The sequence below is a fragment of the Myxocyprinus asiaticus genome, chromosome 46 (assembly GCF_019703515.2).
Source record: "Myxocyprinus asiaticus isolate MX2 ecotype Aquarium Trade chromosome 46, UBuf_Myxa_2, whole genome shotgun sequence".
Taxonomy (NCBI): Eukaryota; Metazoa; Chordata; class Actinopteri; order Cypriniformes; family Catostomidae; genus Myxocyprinus; species Myxocyprinus asiaticus.
The window spans coordinates 18,915,048-18,939,891 of NC_059389.1; the positions used below are offsets into that span (position 1 = coordinate 18,915,048).

The 24,844-nt window shown below is 37.7% G+C and overlaps 1 protein-coding gene across 1 annotated transcript; it reads right to left on the bottom strand.

Annotated features, from left to right (window-relative positions):
• Window positions 1-2,538: 2,538 nt before the first annotated feature.
• On the bottom strand, window positions 2,539-23,131 carry LOC127436221 (carbonic anhydrase 12-like). The gene is made up of 10 exons (XM_051690248.1): window positions 22,940-23,131; window positions 21,448-21,468; window positions 11,948-12,127; window positions 9,323-9,465; window positions 7,367-7,462; window positions 6,808-6,871; window positions 5,998-6,155; window positions 4,818-4,944; window positions 4,116-4,252; window positions 2,539-4,073 (listed from the first exon to the last, which is right to left on the bottom strand). The coding sequence occupies exons 1-10, from the start codon at window positions 22,992-22,994 to the stop codon at window positions 3,600-3,602; spliced, it is 1,455 nt and encodes a 484-aa protein (XP_051546208.1). The 5' UTR covers window positions 22,995-23,131; the 3' UTR covers window positions 2,539-3,599.
• Between the last annotated feature and the right edge of the window lie 1,713 nt (window positions 23,132-24,844).

The window sequence follows — 24,844 nt, forward strand, 5'->3', positions numbered from 1 at the left end:
CATTCGCTACCCCTTTTTACTTCAGTAATGTGAGATATCTTGTGGAGCAACCTCAGAGACAAGGGTTCTGGTCCAATGGAATGCAGAAAGTAATTGCATTTACATCAACAATGGCGAGCATAATTCGTAGGTTGCATTTTCCTTCTACAATTACACGTTTACTCCACTGACGGTTAGGTTTAGGGCTGGGGTTTGGGTTAGTTAGTAGGGTTAATAAAATATACATTTCTGTTTACTGTACTACATAATTTACAACTAAAAATACAACTCGCTTTTGGTGCCACCCTGTGGACATTTCGCCTTAACAACACTTCCAGCTTCGGCCACTGGGAGGGCAGTGGTTTGAATTTTGGTAAGCACAGACTGATTACAGAAGCAGAATTTTCAACCTCCTGTTGGCGAATTCATAGCGTGATCAGTCTGATAAGCCCAGGAACATGTATTAAGAAAGTAAATAGGGTCCATTTTGATTTCATGTTGACTTTAAATTACATATCAATAAAAATGTTAAATGTTAAATACAACTTATAATCTCTAAATAAACAAATCCATAGGTAATTCATTTCTTGGTTAGCTCTACTCAATATAACAAGCAGTCATTAAAATGATGTTACATAGTTGACATCATGTACAAACACACATGTGGCTACTGTATGATTACACACAAGTTGACACAATCCAGTGATGTCAAACAACACACACATGCACGTGTGTAGGGCGCAGTGGTTTAAAGTGAAAAATATCTCTCAGGCACCACCAGCGTCCTACAATTAGAACTGAACCATGAATACGTCAATAATAATAATAACCCTAAAATCAAGCTAAATGTACAAACATGCCCTCTCCATATGTTGGATCTTATGTCAACAGCAATTATGTCATGGCCAGAGGGAGGGAGATGCTCTGACGCTACATTGCAGCCACACGTCACTGTATGACCACTAACTCATTGCTTCACATATGAGTGTCATAACAAAGACGTCACGTCTGTTAGCCAGGGGTGAGACAGTGTCTGACATCACAAACACACACACAAACTGTTGGTGTTTTGATAACATACCCCAGCTCATCCAAGTAAAGTCTTCCATGTTCAAAGAAGAGAAAAAAAAAAAGAGGCATGAAAACTGAGAAGAGATTCTTGTGAATATAATGTATAATGGATTGTTGACATGACATTTTAAGCAATGTCCTGCAGTGTGACATGCTATATTTCACTTTAAACAACATTATTTAGAATATTTAGATTACGTGAAATAAGTATATTAAAATTAAACTACTATAGGCCGCAAAGTTGTGAAAATCCGGTACTCCAGACAAATGTAAACAACAATCTGTCCATGATACATAATTGATAACGTTCACACATCACTTTGAACACCATTCATAATAAAAACAGGGATACATTTTGTCGTTTGGAAGAAGCAATACATTTGTCATTAACATTGTGCTTTTATTTTACAATCCATCACAATCTAGACACTGCACTAAATATATTATAGGCCTATATGTGAGTCAGTGTCTGCTTTCTCTCTGGTCTCAAATCACACCTAAAAGCAGCAAAACGCAGTGTTAGAGAACTGAGGAATGTTAAAAATACTTAAAGTGCTGAGTTAGTTCTTTTGTCCCTTTTAATTTTTGCATGACTCTTAACCGCTTTTAACCACAGAATACAATTACTGTGACATAAAGCTCAACTTTCCCAAATAAAATGTAAAAATATGACAGTATGGAATTCTGTCTTTTGTACATTGGATTTATCACATATTAAGATGGTTTGAGCATTATCCTCCCACAAAAAGCTCACTAATGCTTAGAACAGACCAGCTTTTTGTCCAGACATATCGTTAGATAGTTAAACAGGATGAAAAATTTCAATATTGTGGTTTTGTCTACAACCGTTTGCATTGTCATCTTGGAAACATTGTGTCTAACATACTGTCCAGTCAAAGTAACTGAAACGAAACTACAACCCCCCCCCCCCCCACCCTCAGTAAACCAGGTGCATAACATGAACATTATTTGTTCACCAAATCATTGCTACAACATTGTCTATTTCTGTCGTGTTTGCGTTTTAAAGGGCAAGTTGACCCAAAAATAAAATTCTGAGGGAAATTTCTCATGTAGTTTCAAACCCATGTGACTTTTTTCTTCCGTGGAACACAAAAGGAGATGTTAGGCAGAATGTTAGCCATTCCAGCCTGATCTCATGAAAATTACTTGACTATGGTGGCATTTTTTTTTTTTTTTTACACTTTATCGCGGCAGTTCTTAGGTAAAATGTCCACTGTGTTATGCTTAAAATTTGTTACATTTTATTCCAAAAAGAGGATGTTTTTAAAGAGATAGTTCACCCAAAAATGAAAATTCTCTCTTTATTTACTCACACTCATGCCATCCCTGATATGTATGACTAAGACTCAGGTGGTTTAATCCATATCTTCAGAAGTGATTTGATAAGTGTGGGTGAGAAACAGATCAATATTTAGGTCCTTTGTACAGTAAATCTCTTTCACTTTCTTCTTCTTGTGTTTTTGGCGATTCACATTCTTCGTGCATATCGCCACCTACTGGGTGGAAGGAGAGTTTATAGTAAAAATGGACTTAAATATTGATCTGTTTCTCACACACACCTGTCATATCGCTTCTGAAGATATGGATTTAACCACTGGAGTCTTATGAAATATGAAACTTTTACGCTCCCTTTATATGCTTTTTTGGAGCTTCAAAATTTTGGCATGCATTCACTTGCATTGTATGGACCTACAGAGCTGAAATATTCTTCTGAAAATCTTTGTTTGTGTTTGTAGAATATTTTTATAAAGTTGAGTATAAATTAATCAAGTATAATCAATGTTAATATAGCCATTTTATTCTACAATTGTTCCTGGTGGTCAACCATGTGACTGGCTGTGTCTGTGGATGTGGGGCCCCTCTCATATGGTAAACTGAGTCTCCTGTGTTAACGCTAAAGAAAATATGGTGAAGTCTCTCCACAGTGGTGTCCAGTGACACATATGGAATATATTAGCCATGCCTTGGGAGATCATATGTATAAAGGGGGACAAACCCATTTTGCAGGAGTTGTGCTGGGAGCAACTCTGCTTTTTTATCTCTGATAAAAAAGTCTATATTCTGGGATCAAAACCCCAAGACTTCAAGAGTGATGTTTCACAGAGGTGGCAGAAGCCACGACATGTTCTGCAGAAGAAGAAAGTCATGAGGGTGAATAAATGATGAAAGAATTTTCATTTTTGGGTGAACTATCACTTTTAAGTTAATGCTTTATCAAGGTTTAAATCAACAAAACCTTAATCCTAACCAATAGTGTCATAAAAGCAAATGTGAGCTGTAAATTTAAATTTTTGCATGAACTATCCCTTTAAGCACAGCAAAAGCAAAACAGGTTTCAGACAAAGGCTTTCTGAGTCTCTTAAACAAAAGTGTTAGAGCAGTACTGCTACAGGTCCCGTCAAACTAAATAAACATTAGTCAGTTGTTATGCTGGCCCTAGGAGCCGAGCTGACTAAATATTCTGAGTGTGCGTGACAGCGGACAGCAAAAACTTAAGCTTCCAGGGATGGTTGAGGCCCTCATTGGCTCTAATCTTCCCTTTCAACTTGTTGAAGTCTGTTGTAAGAAGATTCCAAGTTGCGTTCCTTGATGATCGTGGCTTGAGGATGCCCCGTGATGCTTTTTAGGTTTGGGTTTCTTTGCCGTTTGATTTGCTTTCTAACCTGTCTTCGCATGGCTTTGGTCAGCGATTGTTCGAGCTCGACGGCTTCATCCCTTGGTCTTCCTTGAACAAGTTGCCTTATGGTCTCGAGATCCAGGTCAGACTTGCAGTCCAAATAACTCCTGAGGTTCAACTCAGGGAAGATGACTTCTCTCAAAGCTTGGACCATCTGACCCTTCACGTGATATCTCTGTAGCTGACGAATAACATTCTTCTCCAGGGATTCAAAGCACAGCCCATTATTCAAATCAAGTGTGCCCATATAAGGACTTGTAGGCATGTTCTTCACAACAGTGTTGCTTGGAACCTTGTTCTTCGGCCAATGTTGTTTCTGAGCGGCCTGGCTCCAGAGTGTCTTGAAGTTCTTCAACTTGATATCCACTCCAGGGAGGGGATTCAGCTTCGGTAGAAGCTGACTGAGTCCATCATCGGCCAGATCTGCAAGGTCACCTACCAGAAGCTTCTGTATGACTTGCCTCCTCTGAAAGGGGGACGCCACTGAAATAATACCATGAATTCCTGCACCAGACACAACGTAGAGAGGTGTTCAGGTATAGCACTGCAATGGAGGAGAGATGCTACGAGCAAGGTCAGACTAGTGCAAGGACTGGAAGAAAAATTTGAAAGACCAGGTATTTGCCTCAACATATTGCCATGCGGTTGAGAACGAATAACAAGCGGAAGACTGTGATATCGATGTGTTGAGCCTTCATGCAAGGAAGGTTAGCAAAAAGCCAGACTGAAGCATAAGAATACAAGGTTACAGCGCCTTTAACTCAGGCGATGACAGCAAACTGAGATGTCCTCTCATAGCAACAGAATGCCTGACATTTAGAAGGAAATTCTATGGTGCATCAACTCTAAAACCAGGTTTAGAGGAAAACATTTATGTCAGTTGAAGCATCTAATTTGGAACCCAGTGTTTGTTTCAAAGGAGTCTGCAGTAGTGAAGATCTTTCACTGAGAAAAAAAAGGTAAGATGCAGAAGCACTGCAGCAGATAACTTTTAACCCTTTAATAGGAAAGGATTTATGTCAGAAGCTTTTTGGTCATATACGTTCAAACTGCAATCTGGACTACTCACCATCTTTGAAGGAGACCAGAATTACTCTGTTGTCTGTTAGTTGTGGCTTCCGGTAATTTCCGTGAAGAGGCACTGGAGCAGATTCTTGTGCATAAGAGGCATACAGAGCAGAGGCCAATGCCAAAAACTGTGAAGACACAACAATTACACTACAATAAACAATATGAATAGTTACCATGGATTAACAATTGAAACTAGTTCAAAGCCTAGTTCTAACAAGCCATCAGCTTCATGATGAATCACAACATGTGATTTAAATTCAAATTTATTTCTCAGTCTTGTGCTTGAGCCCCTCCATTATGAACAGCAGCCCAATCTGTTTACCTTAAAGAGGCACTAAGATTTTGTCTGGCTCTTACTTGTCCCAGTGGTCCCAATGGTACTTGTGGTTTTGGACTCAATACTGACAGCTATCGTTCTGGATACTGGACGTTTGTTTACTAAACGCTGCCACTCTACACCAAGAGTTTGTTTTGTTACTTTTAATATGTGTTTTTCTCCGTCTCATACCACACATCCCTATTATGGATATTCTTGGATTTAATCCAAACAAATTTGTGCACGTTGTGCACTAGACTGTGACCGTGCAGCCGTGACTTGCGAGCTCTCTGCCGGGCTGAAGAACGCCATGTGCTTGCGCTTGCCGTTCTATGTTGCGCCGTTTATTTACATAGAAATTCTAATATATACATCTAGATGGACATCTTTTACCATTGTGTCATGTCTCGCTGTTTTATCAAAGTCTTGATAAAAAGCTTTTATAAAGCTTTAAAAAGAATGGCAACTTTTATAAGCAAGTCAAAAGACACCTTTGTTCTGTAATATTTGTAGCCATGCATCGTACTTTTTTTAGTGCATTAACGCGTTCGGTCTGAACGGCCCCTTAGAATGTAGGGAGACTGACTCGATTACATCAGACACAATGCCTTATGGAAATCACTGTTGAGCTCTTTTGCTGCGATTCCCGTTACCATGGTAACAACTCTCTGATGGGTTAATCTTGCCTATTAGCTAACACTGCCGATGTAGCGGATGTAGTGTTTCACTAATTATGGATGCCAAATTTGATCTAGACCACATTTCCTTACAAAAAATTTTTGGGGTGTGTGACCCTGAAGTAGTCTATCACACTAAAAAAAGAACCTGGATTGAACAACATAAGCATGCTAATTTACTGTACCTGTTTTCGTGAAATGGTGACAGGTTTCCTGAACACGGTCCATAGCACGCTGGGATAGCAGGGAGGCGTGGTCAGGGAACCATCGTAGCGGTAATACTCATCCAGACGGGTTGGCAATAGCTCACGGATGTTAAAGGCTGGAACCTGTATTTTCTGATCTGTCACATAGTGATAGGAGAGTGTTAGCATACTTGTGTTGAGGACTAAAAGGGTTAAATAGACTAAATAGTTATATCGCCCAAAAAGAAAACTTAAATGAAAAAAAATAATAATGATAATAATAATTAATTCACCCTCGTGTTTTTTCAAATCCATACAGTATGACTTTCTTTCTTCCATAGAATACAAAAAGAGATGCATGGGTCACAGATAAAAGCTAGAGGTAGAGCAACAAATAAAACAGAATGCAGGTGTCTCAAGACATGATATTAAAAGTTTAAATTCTCTTTAACCTGATACAGCATCTAAAAAAAGGCTCTCCTGCACGAGACACTGAAAAAAACAACAAGACATCTGTCTAATGCCTGTTTACATAGAAAGATAATGGAAAAACAGATGGATGCAAAGACACGTTCAGTATGAGCAGAATGTTAGCCTCAATCAGTATTCACTTTCATTGTATGGAAAAAGATACAATGAAAGTGAATTGTAACTAAGACTAACATACTGCCTAACATCTCCTTTTGTGTTCCACAGTAGAAAGAAAGTCCTATGGGTTTGGAAAGACATGAGAGTAAGTAAACTATGACAGAATTTAAATTTTTGTTGACCAATTACTTTAAAGTGTAAAATCACAGAAAGAAATCATACCTCTGTACTTTATCCCATTGATGTATTTGAGAAATTTGTCAAAAGCAGGGTTGGAATCACCAATCTAAATTATATAAGACATTATTAAAACACTTTTAGAAATTAGAAAACACACCCACACCAATGCAATTTGTTATTTGACTTTCATTCAATGTTTCCATTAACTTATTACAGGCATAATCCTCCTGGGGCAACCTCAAGTAGGAATAGCTGCAAGCCGGAGACCTCCAAATGGGGCGGAATCTCAAAACGAAGGCGGAGTTACTCCAGAAGGGGCGAGGTTGCTACAAAAGGGGGTTGCGCCAACTTCAAAAGGGGGCATCACTTCCACTCACGGTTAAGGTTAGGGAAAGTGTTAGGTAAGGGGCTCCCTATATCTTTAATGGCAGTTTGGAGGTTTGGAGCTATATCCTTCTTGTCAACCTGGGGCCAAGTGCCTTGATCAAGGGCACAATGGTGAATGTTCCTGAAGGGTTCAAACCAGCAACCTTCCAGTTATCAGCCCTGCACCTTTACCACTACACCACAGCACTCCAAATGGTTTTCAGTCTGGACTCACCTCAATGAAAACTCCTAGCACAGCCAGTCCATCTTGCTTGTCTACCGCCATTGAGATGTTGGGGTACTTGTCAGAATTAAAGTGCACCACATGCATCTAGATACAACAGAAAGAGAGGCTTTCAATTAGGAAAGTTTCCACCACCCAGGAAATTAATCTAGGGGAAGCCATTATATGAGTGTATATTTTAGTTGATCTCATTGCATATTATCTGATTTCATAGCAATATACTGTATAGTGGATATACCTGTAGCACAAAAAAAAACTTTCAAAAAAACAAAAACAAAAAAAAACAAAAAAAATTCAAGTGGAATCTAATCCTAATCCTGAAAGGCTTTAACAAAGTGTCACTAATTATTATTTGTTGCATCTGAAATATCAGGGACCCATTTGCAACTATATGGCCATGCATTGAAAGGGTATTTGTTGACTCGGTTAGGGCATCTCTTCTCACTGGCTAAAGAATTTTGGAAGAAAGCCATACATTCTCACTGTTTCCTGTGAGAAACTCAAAAAGGAGAGGCAATAGGCCAATTTAAATGGCAGAGGACAGCCTGTACAACAGAGCCCGATTCATTAGAAATCCTGTCACATTTAAGACACAGTTAGGTCTGAAATAATATGAGGACTAAACAATTTTCATTTTTTGATGAACTATCCCTTAAACAACAAGCATCAAAGTCATTGAAGACACTTTAAAAACATTTTAAACACTTGAAGCAACCTATCAAAAACAACCTCTTTTTGTGACAAAACTAAAACTCCCTTATTAATGTCTGGTCTGTAGTTACATAAGAACAGATGAGGCTGACAAGTGACAAATACTTTAGCCATTGTAAGCAACCTGTCACACACCTTTTCCTAATGTGATAAACAGAGATGCAGAGGTCGGTAGAACATCCACTGTGATTATTCTGACACATCCACAGACGTTACAGAGAATTGCATCATGCACTGTCAGGTGTCATATTAGCATGAGGTTTGATGGCATATTTATGCAAGGGCAATAACTGCTGAATATGATGCATTATCATAATCCTCTATAATGGGGCTTATGCAACTGAAAACATGCACAAAAGAACTGATCAAGCATGAAAACGTGTACATAGTACATACATGTAGGAAGTAAAAGTGGCCCCAAAAAGTATTTGGACACTTTAGCCACAAATTAAAATGCATGGACCAAAACTTTGAAGCACCAAAAAGCACATAAAGGCAGAATAAAAGTAATCCATAAGACTCCAGTGGTTTTATCCATGTCTTCTGAAGCGATCCAATCGGTTTTGTTAAGAACAGAACAAAATATACCTCCTTTTTCACTGTAAATCCTTGGCGATCATGATTTCAAGCTTGATTACACTTCCTAGTGCCATCTAGTGGACTGTGCATGAGTCAAGCACTAGTAAGTGTCACTGAGCTTGAAATCATGATCGTGCCTAGAGACTGTAATGGCAAGATGTACAGTGAAAAGGGAGTTACATTTTGGTCTGTTCTTACCCAAAACAAACTGGATCGCTTCAGAAGACATTGATAAAACTACTGGAGTCTAATGGATTACAATTATGCTGACTTTATGTGCTTTTTGGAGCTTCAGAGTTTTGGTCACCATTCACCTGCATTGTATGGACCTACAGAGCTGAAATATTCTTCTAAAAATCTTCATTTGTGTTCTGCAGAAGAAAGAAAGTCATACACATATGGGATGGCATGAGTGTGAGTAAATGATGAGAAAATTGTCATTTTTGAGTGAATTATCCCTTTAATGTGCTGAACTACACCTCAAGCAATTGAAAAAATAGCTCAGAAAAATTAAGTGAGTTCCAAGGTAACCAAACATTAAATACTTTTTAGTTCTGAGAAAAGGTCTGGCATTATCAATTTGATTCTAACCAAAGAAGTCAAAATACTTTTTAGGAACACTGTATCTTAGGATGTGTGAGTGCAGGTTCATTTCACCTCTGCAGCAAACCGCTTCCCATTGACAGTGTGTTCTGATCCAGTTAGTAGATTGGAGGAGCCCCAGTGGAAGTGAAGCTGAGATGCTGAATATCTGTGAGGCAGGCTGGAGATGTACATGTGAGAGGGCAAAGACAGCTGCACTGTGGATACGAGAAAAAATTAACTTAGACATTAAGTGTCTAACTGTAACTGCTATTTTTGCTGTTTTCAGGGAGAAGTCAAAATAATTTTTTGTAGAAATCAAGATTATGCCACAAATGCTGTTAATTGAGCTTAACTTTAATAAACTCAGCAAAAAAAGAAACGTCCCTTTTTCAGGACACTGTGTTTTAAAGATAATTTTGTACAAATCCAAATAACTTTACAGATCTTTATTGTAAAGGGTTTAAATAATGTTTTCCATGCTTGTTCAATGAACCATAAACAATGAATGAACATGCACCTGTGGAACGGTCATTAAGACACTAACAGCTTACAGACGGTAGGCAATTAAGGTCACCGTTGTAAAAACTTAGGACACTAAAGAGACCTTTCTACTGACTCTGAAAAACACCAAAAGAAAGATGCCCAGGGTCCCTGCTCATCTGCGTGAACCTGCCTTTGGCATGCTTCATGGAGGCATGAGAACCGCAGATGTGGCCAGGGCAATAAATTGCAATGTCCCAACTGTGAGACGCCTAAGACAGTGCTACAAGGAGACAGGAATGACAGCTGATCATCCTTGCAGTGGCAGACCACGTGTAACAACACCTGCACAGGATCAGTACATCCAAATATCACACCTGCGGGACAGGTACAGGATGGCAACAATAACTGCCTGAGTTACACCAGGAACGCCCAATCCCTCCATCAGTGCTCAGACTGTCTGCTATAGCCTGAGAGAGGCTGGACTGAGGGCTTGTAGGCCTGTTGTAAGGCAGGTCCTTACCAGACATCACCGGCAACAACGTTGTCTGTGGGCACAAACCCACCTTCGCTGGACCATACAGTCCTGGCAAAAAGTGCTCTTCACTGACAAGTCGCGGTTTTGTCTCACCAGGGGTGATGGTCGGACTCAAAGGAGTGCGCGTTACACCGAGGCCTGTACTCTGGAGCGGGATCGATTTGGAGGTGGAGGGTCCGTCATGGTCTGGGGCAGTGTGTCACAGCATCATCGGACTGAGCTTGATGTCATTGCAGGCAATCTCAACGCTGTACGTTACATGGAAGACATCCTCCTCTCTCATGTGGTACCCTTCCTGCAGGCTCATCCTGACAAGACCCTCCAGCATGACAATGCCACCAGCCATACTGTTCATTCTGTGCATGATTTTCTGCAAGACAGGAATGTCAGCATTCTGCCATGGCCAGCGAAGAGCAAGGATCTCAATCCCATTGAGCACGTCTGGGACCTGTTGTATCGGTGGGTGAGGGCTAGGGCCATTCCCCTCAGAAATGTCCGGGAACTTGCAAGTGCCTTGGTGGAAGAGTGGGGTAACATCTCACAGCAAGGACTGGCAAATCTGGTGCAGTCCATGAGGAGGAGATGCACTGCAGTACTTAATGCAGCTGGCAGCCACACCAGATACTGACTGTTACTTTTGATTTTGATGTCTGTGAAACTTGTTCAGTTTATGTCTTAGTTGTTGAATCTTTTTATGTTCATACAAATATTTACATGTTAAGTTTGCTGAAAATAAAAGCAGTTGAAAATGAGAGGATGTTTTTTTTTGTTTTTTTTTGCTGAGATTAGAACCTGGAACACTCCTTTAATACTTTTGGTTAGGGGTTTGTTCAAATCCTTAACTCTAAGTATGTGCAGTAGTAATGGTGATACTGCCTTCACCATAGCTTTTTGACTTAATCCTGCCTAACTTTTTCCAAACTGACCCAAACTGAGTCTGAACTGGCTCCAGGTACACTGTCAGGAAACTTAATCAGTATTCATCTTTGTAACAGTAATTCTGTGGCACCAGAACACATTTACTGTAACTAACTATGCATGTATCTTTCTGACCAGACTTGGCTCTTTGGGGTCCATCAGTCGTAATGGTGAATGAAAGTAGTCAAACTGTCAAATAAACTCTAACAAGGGAGAGATACAATATTTGATTAAAAAAAATATGACAGAAATAAACAATACCAAGAAAAGAAGTACTTGTGTTGTTGTTTAAGACGTTACCCTGAGTCATAACCAAAACTTTATCATATTTCCCAGACCAAAATATAAACAGGTTGTTTCTTGATTATAATTAGTGGGTGATTACAGTAAATTGCTGCGTTTGACATACAAAAGAGATCGGCCTATCATTTTCTCCACGCTGACCTAGAAATTAAGCTTGAGATGAAAGACTACTTTACCATTGTGTTTGACGCACATGTCCTCATTAGTTTAACAGCCCAAGTCCTTTAATTTCTTATTGCGGGTATATGAATAGGCTAGGTACTGCCTCAGACATAACAATATGTTTAAGTGTAATATCTAAAAATGTACATTTAAATAAGAAGTCTGGCGTATTTTGTTCTTGTAAGGTGAAGTGTACACTTTCAAAGCAAGGATAATAGCAAATAGTGTGACAATAGTTATTAGCCAAGTTTAAAAACAGAAAACATGCTCTATAATTATATTTTATGTGGCTTTACCAGAGTGTCCGTTGTTGCCGAGAGTAAGCTGCTCATTGGTTGACAGATTGTAGTTCTGGATCTGGATGTGTGGAAGGTTTGGATCATATCTCAGCAGCTGTGTTTGGAAATCAATGGGTGACTGGAATGCCCCTCCACAGAATGGGTAATGTGTGGACCAGTGGTGCTCTCCATCAGGTCCTGAAACAAAAGCCAAAAAGGGGCACTAAAGCAGCACTTTAAAAAAAAAAAAGGTTAACTGTGTTCTATTCCACTTTTCAATGACAGGTCCAATGCTGTACTTTTGAACATTTTGGAATTTGGTGATCATGTAACCTGAGTTGGGTTACATAGCCATACATGCTGCTACTGTAAGTAAAAGTCAAAGGTCAGCGGTCACAGAACACTTCCTTACAAAATGAATACCCTTACATGAATACCACACCCAGCAATAAAAAAATTATGTTTTGTTCCACCACAGTCTTTCCATCAGAGTCTATGCTTGCCTTAGAGACTGATCTTAAACACTTTTTAGTACATCATTGATCTTTTGCAGCACAGAGAGTATTGAAAAAGGTTGCTAAAACCTTAGTTCACCTAAACAGATTTAAAACTGCTGTAAGGATAATTTTGTAAGCATAAACTAACAGATATAACTTACAGTGGCAAGACAAAGTATGTAAAACCTTTGAAATTACCTGCATTTATGTATAAATTTGTCTTAAAATCTTCTTTGACCTTCATCTAAGTTACAACAATGAACAAACACAATCTGTTTAACTAATAACACACCAATTATTGCATTGTTCTTGTACATATTAAATACGTCATTCAAACATTCACAGTGTAGGTTGGAAAATGTATGTGAACCCCTTGGCTAATGATGTCAACAAAAGCTAATTAGAGTCAGGAGTTGGCAAACCAGGCATCCAATTAATGAAATGAGATTTGTGGGTTAGAGCTACCTTGACTTATAAAAAGCACTCAAACATTTTTAGTTTGCTATTGACAAGAAGCATCTGCTGATGTGGAACGTGCATCGCAAAAAAGAGAACTCAGAAGACTTATGATCAATAACTGTTGCTTTGCATAAAGCTGGAAAGGGTTACAAAGTTATCTCGAAAAGCTTAGATATTCATCTGTCCACAGTTAGACAAACTGTCTATAAGTGGAGATGATTTAGTACTGTGGCTACTCTCTCTAGAAGTGGCCGTCCAGCCAAGATGACTCAAAGGGCACACCACAGAATGCTCAATGAGGTAAAAAGGATCCCTAGAGTGACGGCTAAAGACTTGAAGGAATTATTGGAACTGATTAACATCTCTGTTCATGAGTCTACTATATGAAAAACACTGAACAGGCATGGTGTCCATGGCAGGATACCATGAAGAAAGCCACTGCTTTCCAACAAAAACATTGCTGCACGCCTGAAGTTTGATAAAGACCACCTTGACACTCCACAGCGCTACTGGGAAAATGTTTTGTAAACTGATGAAACTAAGGTTGAATTGTTTGGGAATAACACACAGCACTACATATGTATCATATACTTTTTCTTGCATACATTTCTGAGGAATCACTACATCAAATTCCTGCTTTTTTGAACAATGGCAAATGGGGGGTGTTAATCTTTGTTCATTTCTACAAATAAATCAATTTTTAATATTAAAAGTTTTATACGTTAACATTAGTTATTGCATTATGAATTAACATTAACTAAATATGAAGTAGTATATTTATAAATGAACATTAACATTAAGATTAATAACTGCTGTAAATAAATGTTCAATGTTAGTCATTGCTATACCTAATGCATTTACTAATTCTAATGTGTAGAACCTTACTACTGTAAAAAGTCTTACCGTCATTTTCAATAACCTATTTCAATCCATCTTTTCATTGCTGCAATCACTGAAAGAGTGGCAGGAAAAGTGATTTGTAAATAGTCAAGGTCCGTTTTTACTTGACACAGTGCTTAAAACACCACATTAAGATGTTGTGTATGCTTTGCCAAAATGAGTCATAGTTTTATGGGTAGCTTTTGTTTTCTGGACTCCTAGAGCTGCTAACTACATGATGTCTCAGAAAAATATCACAAGTGCAGGAAAAGAATCGGCATAAAATGAAACTTATTCCCCTTTTATGGTCATAATAACTGTCCAGTACTGTTTTAATTGGGACAAGCTTCTCCATCATAATCATGTCAGATGCCTGTGGCAGCCCTCAGAGGTCTGTTACATGGACACAAGTGGCTCATAACCACGGTCACTCAGTTATGCAGTCATAATGAGAAGACCTCAGCCAAAACATCTGCAGGTCATACAGTGGCACAAAAGACACTCGATTTTTACATTTGCTGAAGAAAATGTGAGCGGGCCTTGCCACCACAATACTAGTGTGCTGTGAATGGTTGCCAGTGTGCCAATATGTGATTGCTAAAGTTTTCTAAGTGATTTTACAGCCCATTTTATCGTCAACCAGGCAAAATCCATTCGTTTGATCACAATAGCATAAATAATATCATATAATAGCACAACTCTCCTGCAGTGAGGTATCATTCATGTGTGTAACATGTGGGGTTTTTCAATTTATGTGTAAAATAAGGACGTTCCTCAAACTGAATTTTGATGCCGCAGTGTGTTCTTTTTTAAATTATGCAAATTAACACGGCTTTAAAATTCACGTTTGAGGTATGAAAGTGTGTAATTTATGTTGTACAACAAAATGTCCACATATCGTCAAGTAATGTTTACCACAGACCATAAGTTCAAAAACCCCATTATAAAAACCCATAGAAAAATCTGGAACGAGCTAATGGCGAATTCTCTTCTGGATTTTTCGACAACAACCTGAACAGCTCTATTGACCTAGGCGTTGTGCACATGCTCCAAAAGAGGTGTAGCTTGACTATGTAAAAAAATGTGTAGCTTGACTACGCAAAAAACAGCTGTAACACGATTATAACTATGCATGTAAATGTTCTGACTGATAATCTTTTTTTTTCTTTTTTTAATCCCACTTTGGAATGCCCAGTTCCCAATGTGCTTTTTAAGTCCTCGTGGTCACGTAGTGATTCACCTCAGTCCGAGTGGCAGAGGACGAATCCCAGTTGCCTCCATGTCTGAGACCGTCAACCCGTGCATCTTATCATGCGGCTTGTTGAGTGTGTTGCCATGGAGACATAGTGCGTGTGGAGGCTTCACGCCATCCACTGCGGCAACCACGCTCAACTCACCACATGCCCCACCGAGAACAAACCACATTATAGCGACCACGAGGAGGTTACCCCATGTGACTCTACCCTCCCTAGCAACCGGGCCAATTTGGTTCACAGGGGTGATAGCCAGCATCTTTACCACTGAGCTACCCAAGCCCCCACTGACTGATAATCTTGACTGACATTGATGACTTGGTTATCTTAGAATGCAAACACAAGTTAATAGCAAACAAACTGGCTCATATTACAGTTTAAATTTGCAAAAATACTTTTTGAGCCAAGAAGCAGTTGTCTATCTGTTTTCTGTGATTTTTGAGAGCCTGAGGCAGTAAGATCTTTGATGTCATTCTGCCCCTGTAAGAGAGCCAAAAAGGCCTTGAGTCAGCTCGAGTCAGCAGAGAATGTCAAGAGTTCTCAGGGTGAGCAGGCACACAGAAGCGCACTCATGTGAGCATTGTTTGATGGAGATGATAACATCTACACTTTACTCCACAGCAGCACAAGCACTGCAGTGTTTCTAGTTTGAAGAGCCATCAGTCATGGTGTTTCAAACACAGCTTGGTTGTTTTGATCACTTTAGTCTCTTGTCAAGTTGTTCCCCTCTCAAAATATATCTTGACTCTGTGTTTTCATACAATAATGCTAAGGCAAGCACCATCGGGATAATTGCTCGTACGTAGGGTTACAGATTTGCTCTACAACCCTAGGATTAAACTTCTGTGGAGAAACTAGTCCCACATCGTTCCTGATACAGACATGAATAATACATCAAATCCTGCATCTTGGGGAGGAATATTCTGGGTTCAATACAAGTTCAATCGACAGCATTTGTGGCATAATGTTGATTACCACAAAAAATTATTTCATTTCATTCCTCCTTTTCTATAAAAAAAGCAAAAATCGAGGTTACATTGAGGCACTTACAATGGAAGTGAATGGGGCCTGTTTTTGGAGGGTTTAAAGGCAGAAATGTGAAGCTTATAATTTTATAAAAGCACTTACATTAATTCTTCTGTCAAAACTCATGTATTATTTGAGCTGCAGAGTTGTTTAAATTATAGTTTATACAGTCGATCGTTAAAGGGTTTGTTGACATTACATCGTCATGGCAACGAAGTTATAATGTTGGATATAACTTTACACAGAAACGGTTAGTAAGCAATTGTATCATACTAGAAACACACATATTGTTTACATTTTGTGGCTATACTTTTAAAACGGTGAATTTTACGGATTTTTATGGATTTACGGATTGGCCCCCATTCACTTCCATTGTAAGTGCCTCATTGTAACCCATATTTTTGGGGTTTGTTTTTTAAGAAAAGGAGGAACGAATCGAAATAATTTTTTTGTGGTAATCAATATTATGCCACAAATGCTGCTGATTGATCTTAACTTGTATTGAACCCGGAATATTCCTTTAAGAATATTTGTTGTGCTATTCGTTTTCTTAGGGTTCAGACTGGATCTTGCCTAGTGGACAAAAAAAAAACCACAGCCCCCCCCCAAAAAATAAATAAATAAAAACAGCACAAAATCCCTTAGACTTATAATAAAGGACTGACCTGAGCCACATCTAGAGACATTGGACTGCGAGCAACAGTGTTGGGTGTAATCTGATTTCAATTTCAATTAATTAATTAATTTTTAGTACAAAAATAGTGTAACACATTACATTTTAAAATCTTGTAATCAGATTACTGACTTAAAGTTAATAACTTTTAAATACATAACTTGTGTTTCTATTTCTAAAATATTATGTAGAATACATTTAAAACATGAAATATGTCCCAAACGAGTAATTCAGAGGAGAAACGTGTGGTGTTGAGTGTATGACAATAAAGAACAAGAAAATATGTAGACATTGTTTTGAATTCTTGACCAGAAACTTTTTAATGTGAAAAATGTTTTAGAAAGTAACTTAAATTTAATTTGTATTACTGTGATTACTTTTTAAATTAAGAAACCAGTAAGGCCAGTTATCTGATTAAAATTTTAGAGAAGCAATTAGTAATTTGTAGTGGATTACATTTTTGAGTAACTTACCCAACTGGTTGGGAACCACCAAGCAACCACCCAGAACACAATAGCAATCACATAGCAATGTGTTAAAAGCAGTGCTTGTCAGTCGATTAAATTTTTCTTAATCGCGATTAATCGCAGATTTTGAAAGTGCTGAAATTTGACACTATTTATACTTATTTTCCTGTCATAATGCATTTATTACCATCTTAGGAAAGAACGGAAAAGAAAATGTAACAATATAATGCTTTATTAACATTTTCCAAACAAAGCATTCCATAGTATAAAGATAGAAATGCACTAAAATAGCACCAATTCAAGTAACATTAAACATTTCCCCATAGTTTGACTAACTGAAATAATTAGTCCCCACATAGGTTGGATTTTCGTTGAAATGAGCATTAAATCTCTCAAACTCTTATCCTCCACAATATTAATCAGCCAGAAGACTGTGATTATCTGCTTTCCAACATCTTGAATCATGAAGCCGTGTTCATGAACAGAAAAGTGAAAATTATTTGAGATAAATAACAGATTTAACTTGGAAATTGCAATGTTTTACACATACTACATTTAAGCCAGAATGATAAAAAAGCACTTATGCATTGTCCTCGCATAAGTATACAGTACCTATCAGAATGAAATTCCAATTAGAAGAACAATCTCTTCCCAAAGCTAAGCCATTATAACTCCTTTGTTATAAAGTTGAGGTCCCTTTAGCCTTGATCTTAGCTCAAACCAGCCTAGAAATTATTACTGCAGCCTAAGAAATCAAAATTACTTTCATTTAAGATGTTCACAACAATTTAATTGCAATTGCCAAGTTGAATCCCTCCTGACAGAGGAGTTTGCCATATGCAAGTGTAGGGTCTACTGTACACAGGGTTGGAAGGGTTACTTTTGAAATGTATTCCACTACAGATTACAGAATACATGCTGTAAAATGTAATTTGTAACGTATTCCGTTAGATTACTCAAGGTCAGTAACGTATTCTAAATACTTTGGATTACTTCTTCAGCACTGGTAGATTTTTTCACTTGTTTTGACTATAAAAACTCTGCCAGTACAGTAAGACAAAATACACATTAAAAATACATTCTCTGAAAAACTATATATCTTATGCAGTGTTGTTTCTAAAACAAGATAAATCTAACTGATCTTGTTTTAAAGATTTTTAGATATTTTTACAGGAAAACAATACAAAAATTATTATCAAAAATGTGATTTTTGCCCTAATATCAAAGGTCTTACTAGAAAAAAAGAAATTATGATCTAACATGAATTTGCTTGATAAAAAATATGATTGTGCCTGGTAATATGTGCATGTAAAATGGCTAGAAATAGCATTTTAGTTTAGCGTAAAGCTGACAATTTACACAAGGTTTATTTCTATGTCTTCTGCTCCAAACTTACTTCAAACTTACTTCTCTGTCTGCTCGTATGAATGTAACACATCATAAGAAAGTGTTTCACTGCTGTTCAAATGCACTTTGGATCACATCATTTATATGTATAAATGTTTTCCATCTTAAAGGACTAAATATTAAATGAAACAAATGACAAATGCAAAGTAATCTCTTCAGTAATCAAAATACTTTTTGAATGTAACTGTATTCTAAATACTAATGATTTAAATTGTAACTGTAGTGGAATACAGTTACTTATATTTTGTATTTTAAATACGTAATCCCATTACATGTATCTCGTTACTCCCCAACCCTTCCTGTACAGTACAGTATATGATTTCCATATCATAAGGTTTGTAAAATAAGGTTATTTTACTCCACTAACTCTTATTTGTATCCGTGTAATTCATTGGAATTCTTTGAGCCTGTAATAATTCAAGAGGGTCTCCTTGTAAAGCCAGTGAGGCAATTTGTAAACATGTGAGTGACAGTGGCACGAGGAGAGCGTGGGGGGAAAGCTAACAGGAATGACATGACAGGCATAGTGGGAATCATTTCTGAGCCAGGAAAGCCAATAGGGGTCAAAGCAAGGTCAAATTTGCACCATGAGTTTCCTTTTCAGGAGCAACATGTTCATGTTCTCACACAGGAAATCGATATGCAGCTTCCAATGACGTTTAGGTTTAGGGTTGGGGTTTAGATTAGGGAGTAGGGTTAATAAAATATGCATTCCTGTTGACTGTATTAAATCATTAACAATTAAAAATACAGCTGGCATTTGGTGCCACCCTGTGGAAATTTCACCTCAATAACACTTCAAGCTTCGGCCACCGGGGGCAGTGGTCCGAATTTTGGGTAGACACAGACCGATTTCGGAATCAGAACTATTTGAATTTATAGTGTGATACATCCGATCTACTGTTCCTGCACTGTATGCAAATATAACAGCATTAACTTCTGTGATGATGCTAATATTGGGCAGCAAAATTTTGCTACACTTGATGTGCCTCATAATAACTAGTAACAGGAGGTGGCGAAAATACTTTGGATGATTGTCGCACTTAAACTTCTGTTCACTGCCGTAGTTTCATTCAGACAGATTGCGTTTTTGCAAAAAAAAGCTAGACCAACAAATGTAACAGAATTCAGGTGTCTCAAGAAGTGTTTTTAAAATGTAAAGCTCTTTTAACTTGACACCTCAACTTAAAATGTGGTACTCATATGCGAGATGCTGAAAAAACACTGAGACGCAGCACAAAAAACACAGTAAACAGATGCAAAAATATGTTCTATGTGAAGTTATGAGTGATTGGATTTGTCTTAAAGTAGAATTGAAAGGGCATTTACTTCATCTTTTCATGATCGGATAGTAATGCGATCATTAAACATGCACAAAGTGACAATGTGTATGTGTACATACCCACTTTCATAACTTCATCAAATATGGTCTCCATGTCCACACTGATATGGCACTTTGGGATGGTTTAAGATAACAGTTAAAAAGCCTGTCCAGGAATAGGCTTGACTCAAGAGGATAGTAACTAGAACCATGTTTGGTTACCAAGTTGCAGGCAGCAGACCAGAACACTGCAACAGCAGCTATGATTGTGCATTTTAAAGCTCCACAGCAGTGTTAAGAGCACGTACTGTTGGTCACTGTAGAGATGACCAGATGAGCTTTTCTACTAAGCTGAAGACTACTGCATATGATCTTCATAGGGATAGACATTACAACTCACATTACTCACAGCTTAAGTAACCTCAATGAAACTCGAAAAATCAGTCATAGTCAAACCCCTATCTTAAAAGGAACAGTTCACCCAAAATTGAAGCCTGTGTGAATTTCTTCCAGGGAAAACATATATGAAAGCATACAGTGAATAAGGGCTCTCAAGCTTAAAAAGGACTAAAAAGCACCATTCCGAACTTTTTCAGTGTTAAAATAACTTTTATCCCAGCTTAATATGCAGACACAAATATAAGTAAGCCATTCATAGATTAATTTTTCTCGAAAACAGTAAATACTGTATCTCTGTGGTGCTATGAAAATTCTTGTGTTTGTTTTGAGTGACCCGCTTAGACCCGCCTCTCCAACCAAAGCCATGAGTTGGGGGCGGGACTATCTGCCTGTTTGGACAACAGCAGACAAGGGCCATATTCGGAGAGCTGTTTTGAAAAAGTATATTTTTGCAATTCCATTCAGTGGCGCTAGTGACGCAGAAATTGAAATTAAAAAATAAAAATAAAAATACTGCGATTTGATCACTTAAAAATGATTCTTTCAATTAAAAGATATGCTCAAAAACACTGATTTGTTCACGAACGAAACACTACTACCAATTCAAACTTGTAGTGTTGTGATCAGTAAGCAGAAATGCAGAACCAATGCCATTTGGTTTGACGTTTCTTCAAGGGTGTAGATTTGTCTTGAACAGGGTTCTGCGGTGTGAAGCATTTACATGTTTCCATTGATCATGGTATAATATTGGTGGGGGAAGAGGAATATATGCATTCCTCTTCACTGTTTTACATTCTGTACAGCTGAAAACAACTTGCTTAACAACTCGCTTTTGGCGCCCCTCCATGGACATTTCACCTGGAAAATGGAGCTCACATGTGCCCATACACCCAACAAAACGTACCGCTTTGGCCACTGGGGGCAGTGTTTCACATTTCGGAAAGCACAGAGCGATTTCAGCTAAAGTCGACTTACTGTTTCTGATTTCACTGTGAAGTTAGTCTGATTTGGACGAATGAGGGTGAATTACTGATGACAGAAAATTCCTTTCTGAATGAACTATTCCTTTAAATAAGTTGCCCAGCGCTCCAAAAAAACAACAGTCACAAAATTAGACCTGATCATAATCTTACTTACCATTGTATGTCCATTTCGCCCCTGAAAAAGAAAAGGAAATAAACATTAAATGCTTTGAAACAGGATATTGATAAGTCAAAGATAGATTAGAAAGAAATGAGCCCTTTTGCCCTAAAGTTTTCATTCAGTTCTAAAGGAATGACACATCTGCAGCCATCAATCAGTCAGATAAAGCTTTCTGTTGCAACTTGACTCCATTCTGTTTGTAACCTGCTGCTTTGATCAGTTCTGGCTACTTTCAATCAGACCGACAGCCTGAGCCAAGCTCTTGCTGGTCTTTCTCAGAGATGTCTGGTTATCAATGAGGGACCCAGGGAGTGTGTATAATCAGCCATTGATTAAAATGCTAAAGAGCAAGTCATTTAAAGTCAAGACATTCAAGTAATGAATTTTGTTTATGCTTAACTTGTTGATATTAATGATATACAAATGCATGCAAAGGCTGTATAAGATGAATGAAGCTGAAAAATGTTTTTTTTTTTTTTTTTTTTTTGTATGATACCAAACTCTTTTTTTTTTACAACAGTAACCAACATACATAAAACTAGTGTCTTAAAAGTACAGTGATGAAAAAATATATAAATTGCACAGGAAATTATTATAATTACACCAAAACACAAAAAATGTAACTGAAGGTCCAAGCAAGAAGGTGCCAAAATCTTCTCAGCAATTTGACACACATTTTCATTCACAAAAGTTAATGTTCCTTGCTGTTGTGGATCCATTGGTGTTTATTAACCTAACTATTTGGGGAAGATCTACAGACAAGATATCAGCCTTTCAATTCAGTCAGCAACTGGGTGCTAATTTAGCATGACAAATGTTTCACCTGTGGGTTTCAATTCTCACAGGGTCATTTGAGGTAATTTGACCAAGTCCTACCCAGATCTCACAAATCTCCATTATAATTCAGAGCAGTTTGGGGTTCAGCCAGTTTAAAATTAAGAATCATGATTTTACATTTTCTTAATTTACTTCTAAGGTTCCCTTATGGAAACTGCATTTACCCACTCATTATGTTAACAATACTAAAATGAGTTTACAGGAGTCTACTGTATATTTAAAGTTCATTTTCCCACCCAAATCCCACAGCTTCTACACCAATATGACACCATAGGGATACTGTAAACTAAAAGTGATGAAAATGTTAATGAAATTGTGAATGTTTCTGTAATTTGTATTTTATTTTATTTTTAAAATACTAGCAGACACTAATATGCATAAGAAAGTAATGTAAGCATAAACCATTTAACTTAAATATGATATATAGCCTATTTCTATAAGATCATACTTTAATTAATAGCATGAACAAAGATGATTACAGCATCTTACTTAATGTTAATTCAAATAGTTTTTAAACTTTTTTTCTTTTAAGTTTACAGATTTGTATGTAGTGCTGGTCTGTTACATATAATATCATGTTTATTAATTGAAGTTAGCCTATTATAAAGTGTCATCTAATGTAAATTCTGGAATCTCAGAATAAACTTACCCATAGAGGCAATAGGACACGCGATCAGGATGATGAAAAACAGTGTAAATGTCATTGTAGAGAGTTACCGGCTATTGATGTTCATTTATGTTTCAGTAATCGCCTCAGATGAGAAATCCTGTCATAGCTTTCTGAACCGGCTTTTATATCAAGCAAGCTCCACTCGTATTAAACAATGACGTCAGAGCGATGACAGAGCAGCCCCTCAAAACTCTCTCCTTTGGTCACTGTGACTTAATATGTCAGTGGCTGCATACGTCTCAAAACCAAGAGAGCTGTTCACACAGACAGCAGTTTGGGTATCTTAAGGGCCGTTCACACAGAAAGGCGTCCTTGACTTAAAAAAAGCTTGACGCAGCGCAACGAACGCCGGTCACTCGAGAAGCGTTTTTAAGAGTTGAACTTCTGTTGTTTTCCTATCTAAATATGCGCTAGACTGAGTGTTGTTTTGGGGTGTTTAATACGCCGTGTGGTTAAAAAGAACCTCAAGTGTTAAAAACGCGTCTCGAGACACCTGCGTTTGAAGCACTGCGTCTAGCTTTTCACCGCAAACACGTTTCTGTGTGAACAGACCCTTAAGGCGCCAAAAAATAAAGGCAGCTAGCTAGATTTCAAAAGACATCCATTGGAGTGTCGAAAACAAACTGCGAACGTAAATATCAACTTTGTGTCTTACCTCTGATGAAGAACCTGGATCACACATTCGCAAATCAGGAAATGAAACAGGTGGAGTGCGGCTAAAGGAGTATTCCGGGTTAAGCTCAATCAACAGCATTTGTGGCATAATGTGGATTACCACAAAAAATTATTTCGACTCATTCCTCCTTTTCTTATAAATAAATAAATTACACTTACAATGAAAGTGAATGGGGCCAATTTTTAGAGGGTTTAAAGGCAGAAATTTGAAGCACTTACATTAATTCTTCTGTTAAAACTTGTATATTATTTGAGCTGTCAAGTTGTTTAAATCTTGTTTACCAGGATTATATATGGTTTAGCGCTTTACATTGTCATGGCAACGAAGCTGTTAAATTGTCTATAACTTTACACAGAAAAGGTTAGTAAATGATTTCATCACACTAAAATTGTTAACACGCATATTGTTTACGTCTTGTGTCTATCATTTTGAAATAGTGAGTATTTTATCGTTTATGGATTGGCCCCATTCACTTCCACTGTGATTTCCAAGTGCCTCACTGGAACTCAGATTTACCCAGGTAATCAATATTATGCCACAAATGCTGTCGATTGAGTTTAATTTGAACCCGGAATATTCCTTTAAGTGAAAAGAGTTAAGGAATAGTTCACCCAAAAATGTACTCACCCTCATGCCTTCCCAGGTGTATATCACGTTCTTTCTTCTGTTGAACACAGATGAAGATTTTTAGAAGAATATCTCAGCTCTGTAGGTCCTCAGAATGCAAGTGAAATGGTACCAACATTTTGAAGCTCCAAAAGCACATCAATGCAGCATAAAAGTAATCCACATGACTCCAAATCAAATCAAATCAAATCACTTTAATTGTCACACAGCCATATACACAAGTGCAATGGTGTGTGAAATTCTTGGTTGCAGTTCCGATCAACATAGCAGTCGTGACAGTGATGAGACATATACCAATACTAAATATACCAATACTACATATACCAATCCAGTGGTTAAATCCATATGTTCAGAAATGATATGAATGGTGTGGGTGAGAAACAGATCAATATTTAAAGGTTGTGTATGCAAACATTTTTCCTACTCCCTTAAAGATATTAATGAAATTAGTGTCCTGAGATATCTCACTGGTCTCTGTGACAGCTGTAGACTTTGTAAACAGTAAACAAAAGGTGTCTGCGGACATTAACACTTTTCACCTGTCAGTAATTTTGCTCGTTCCCATAGTGTTGTATTTGAAG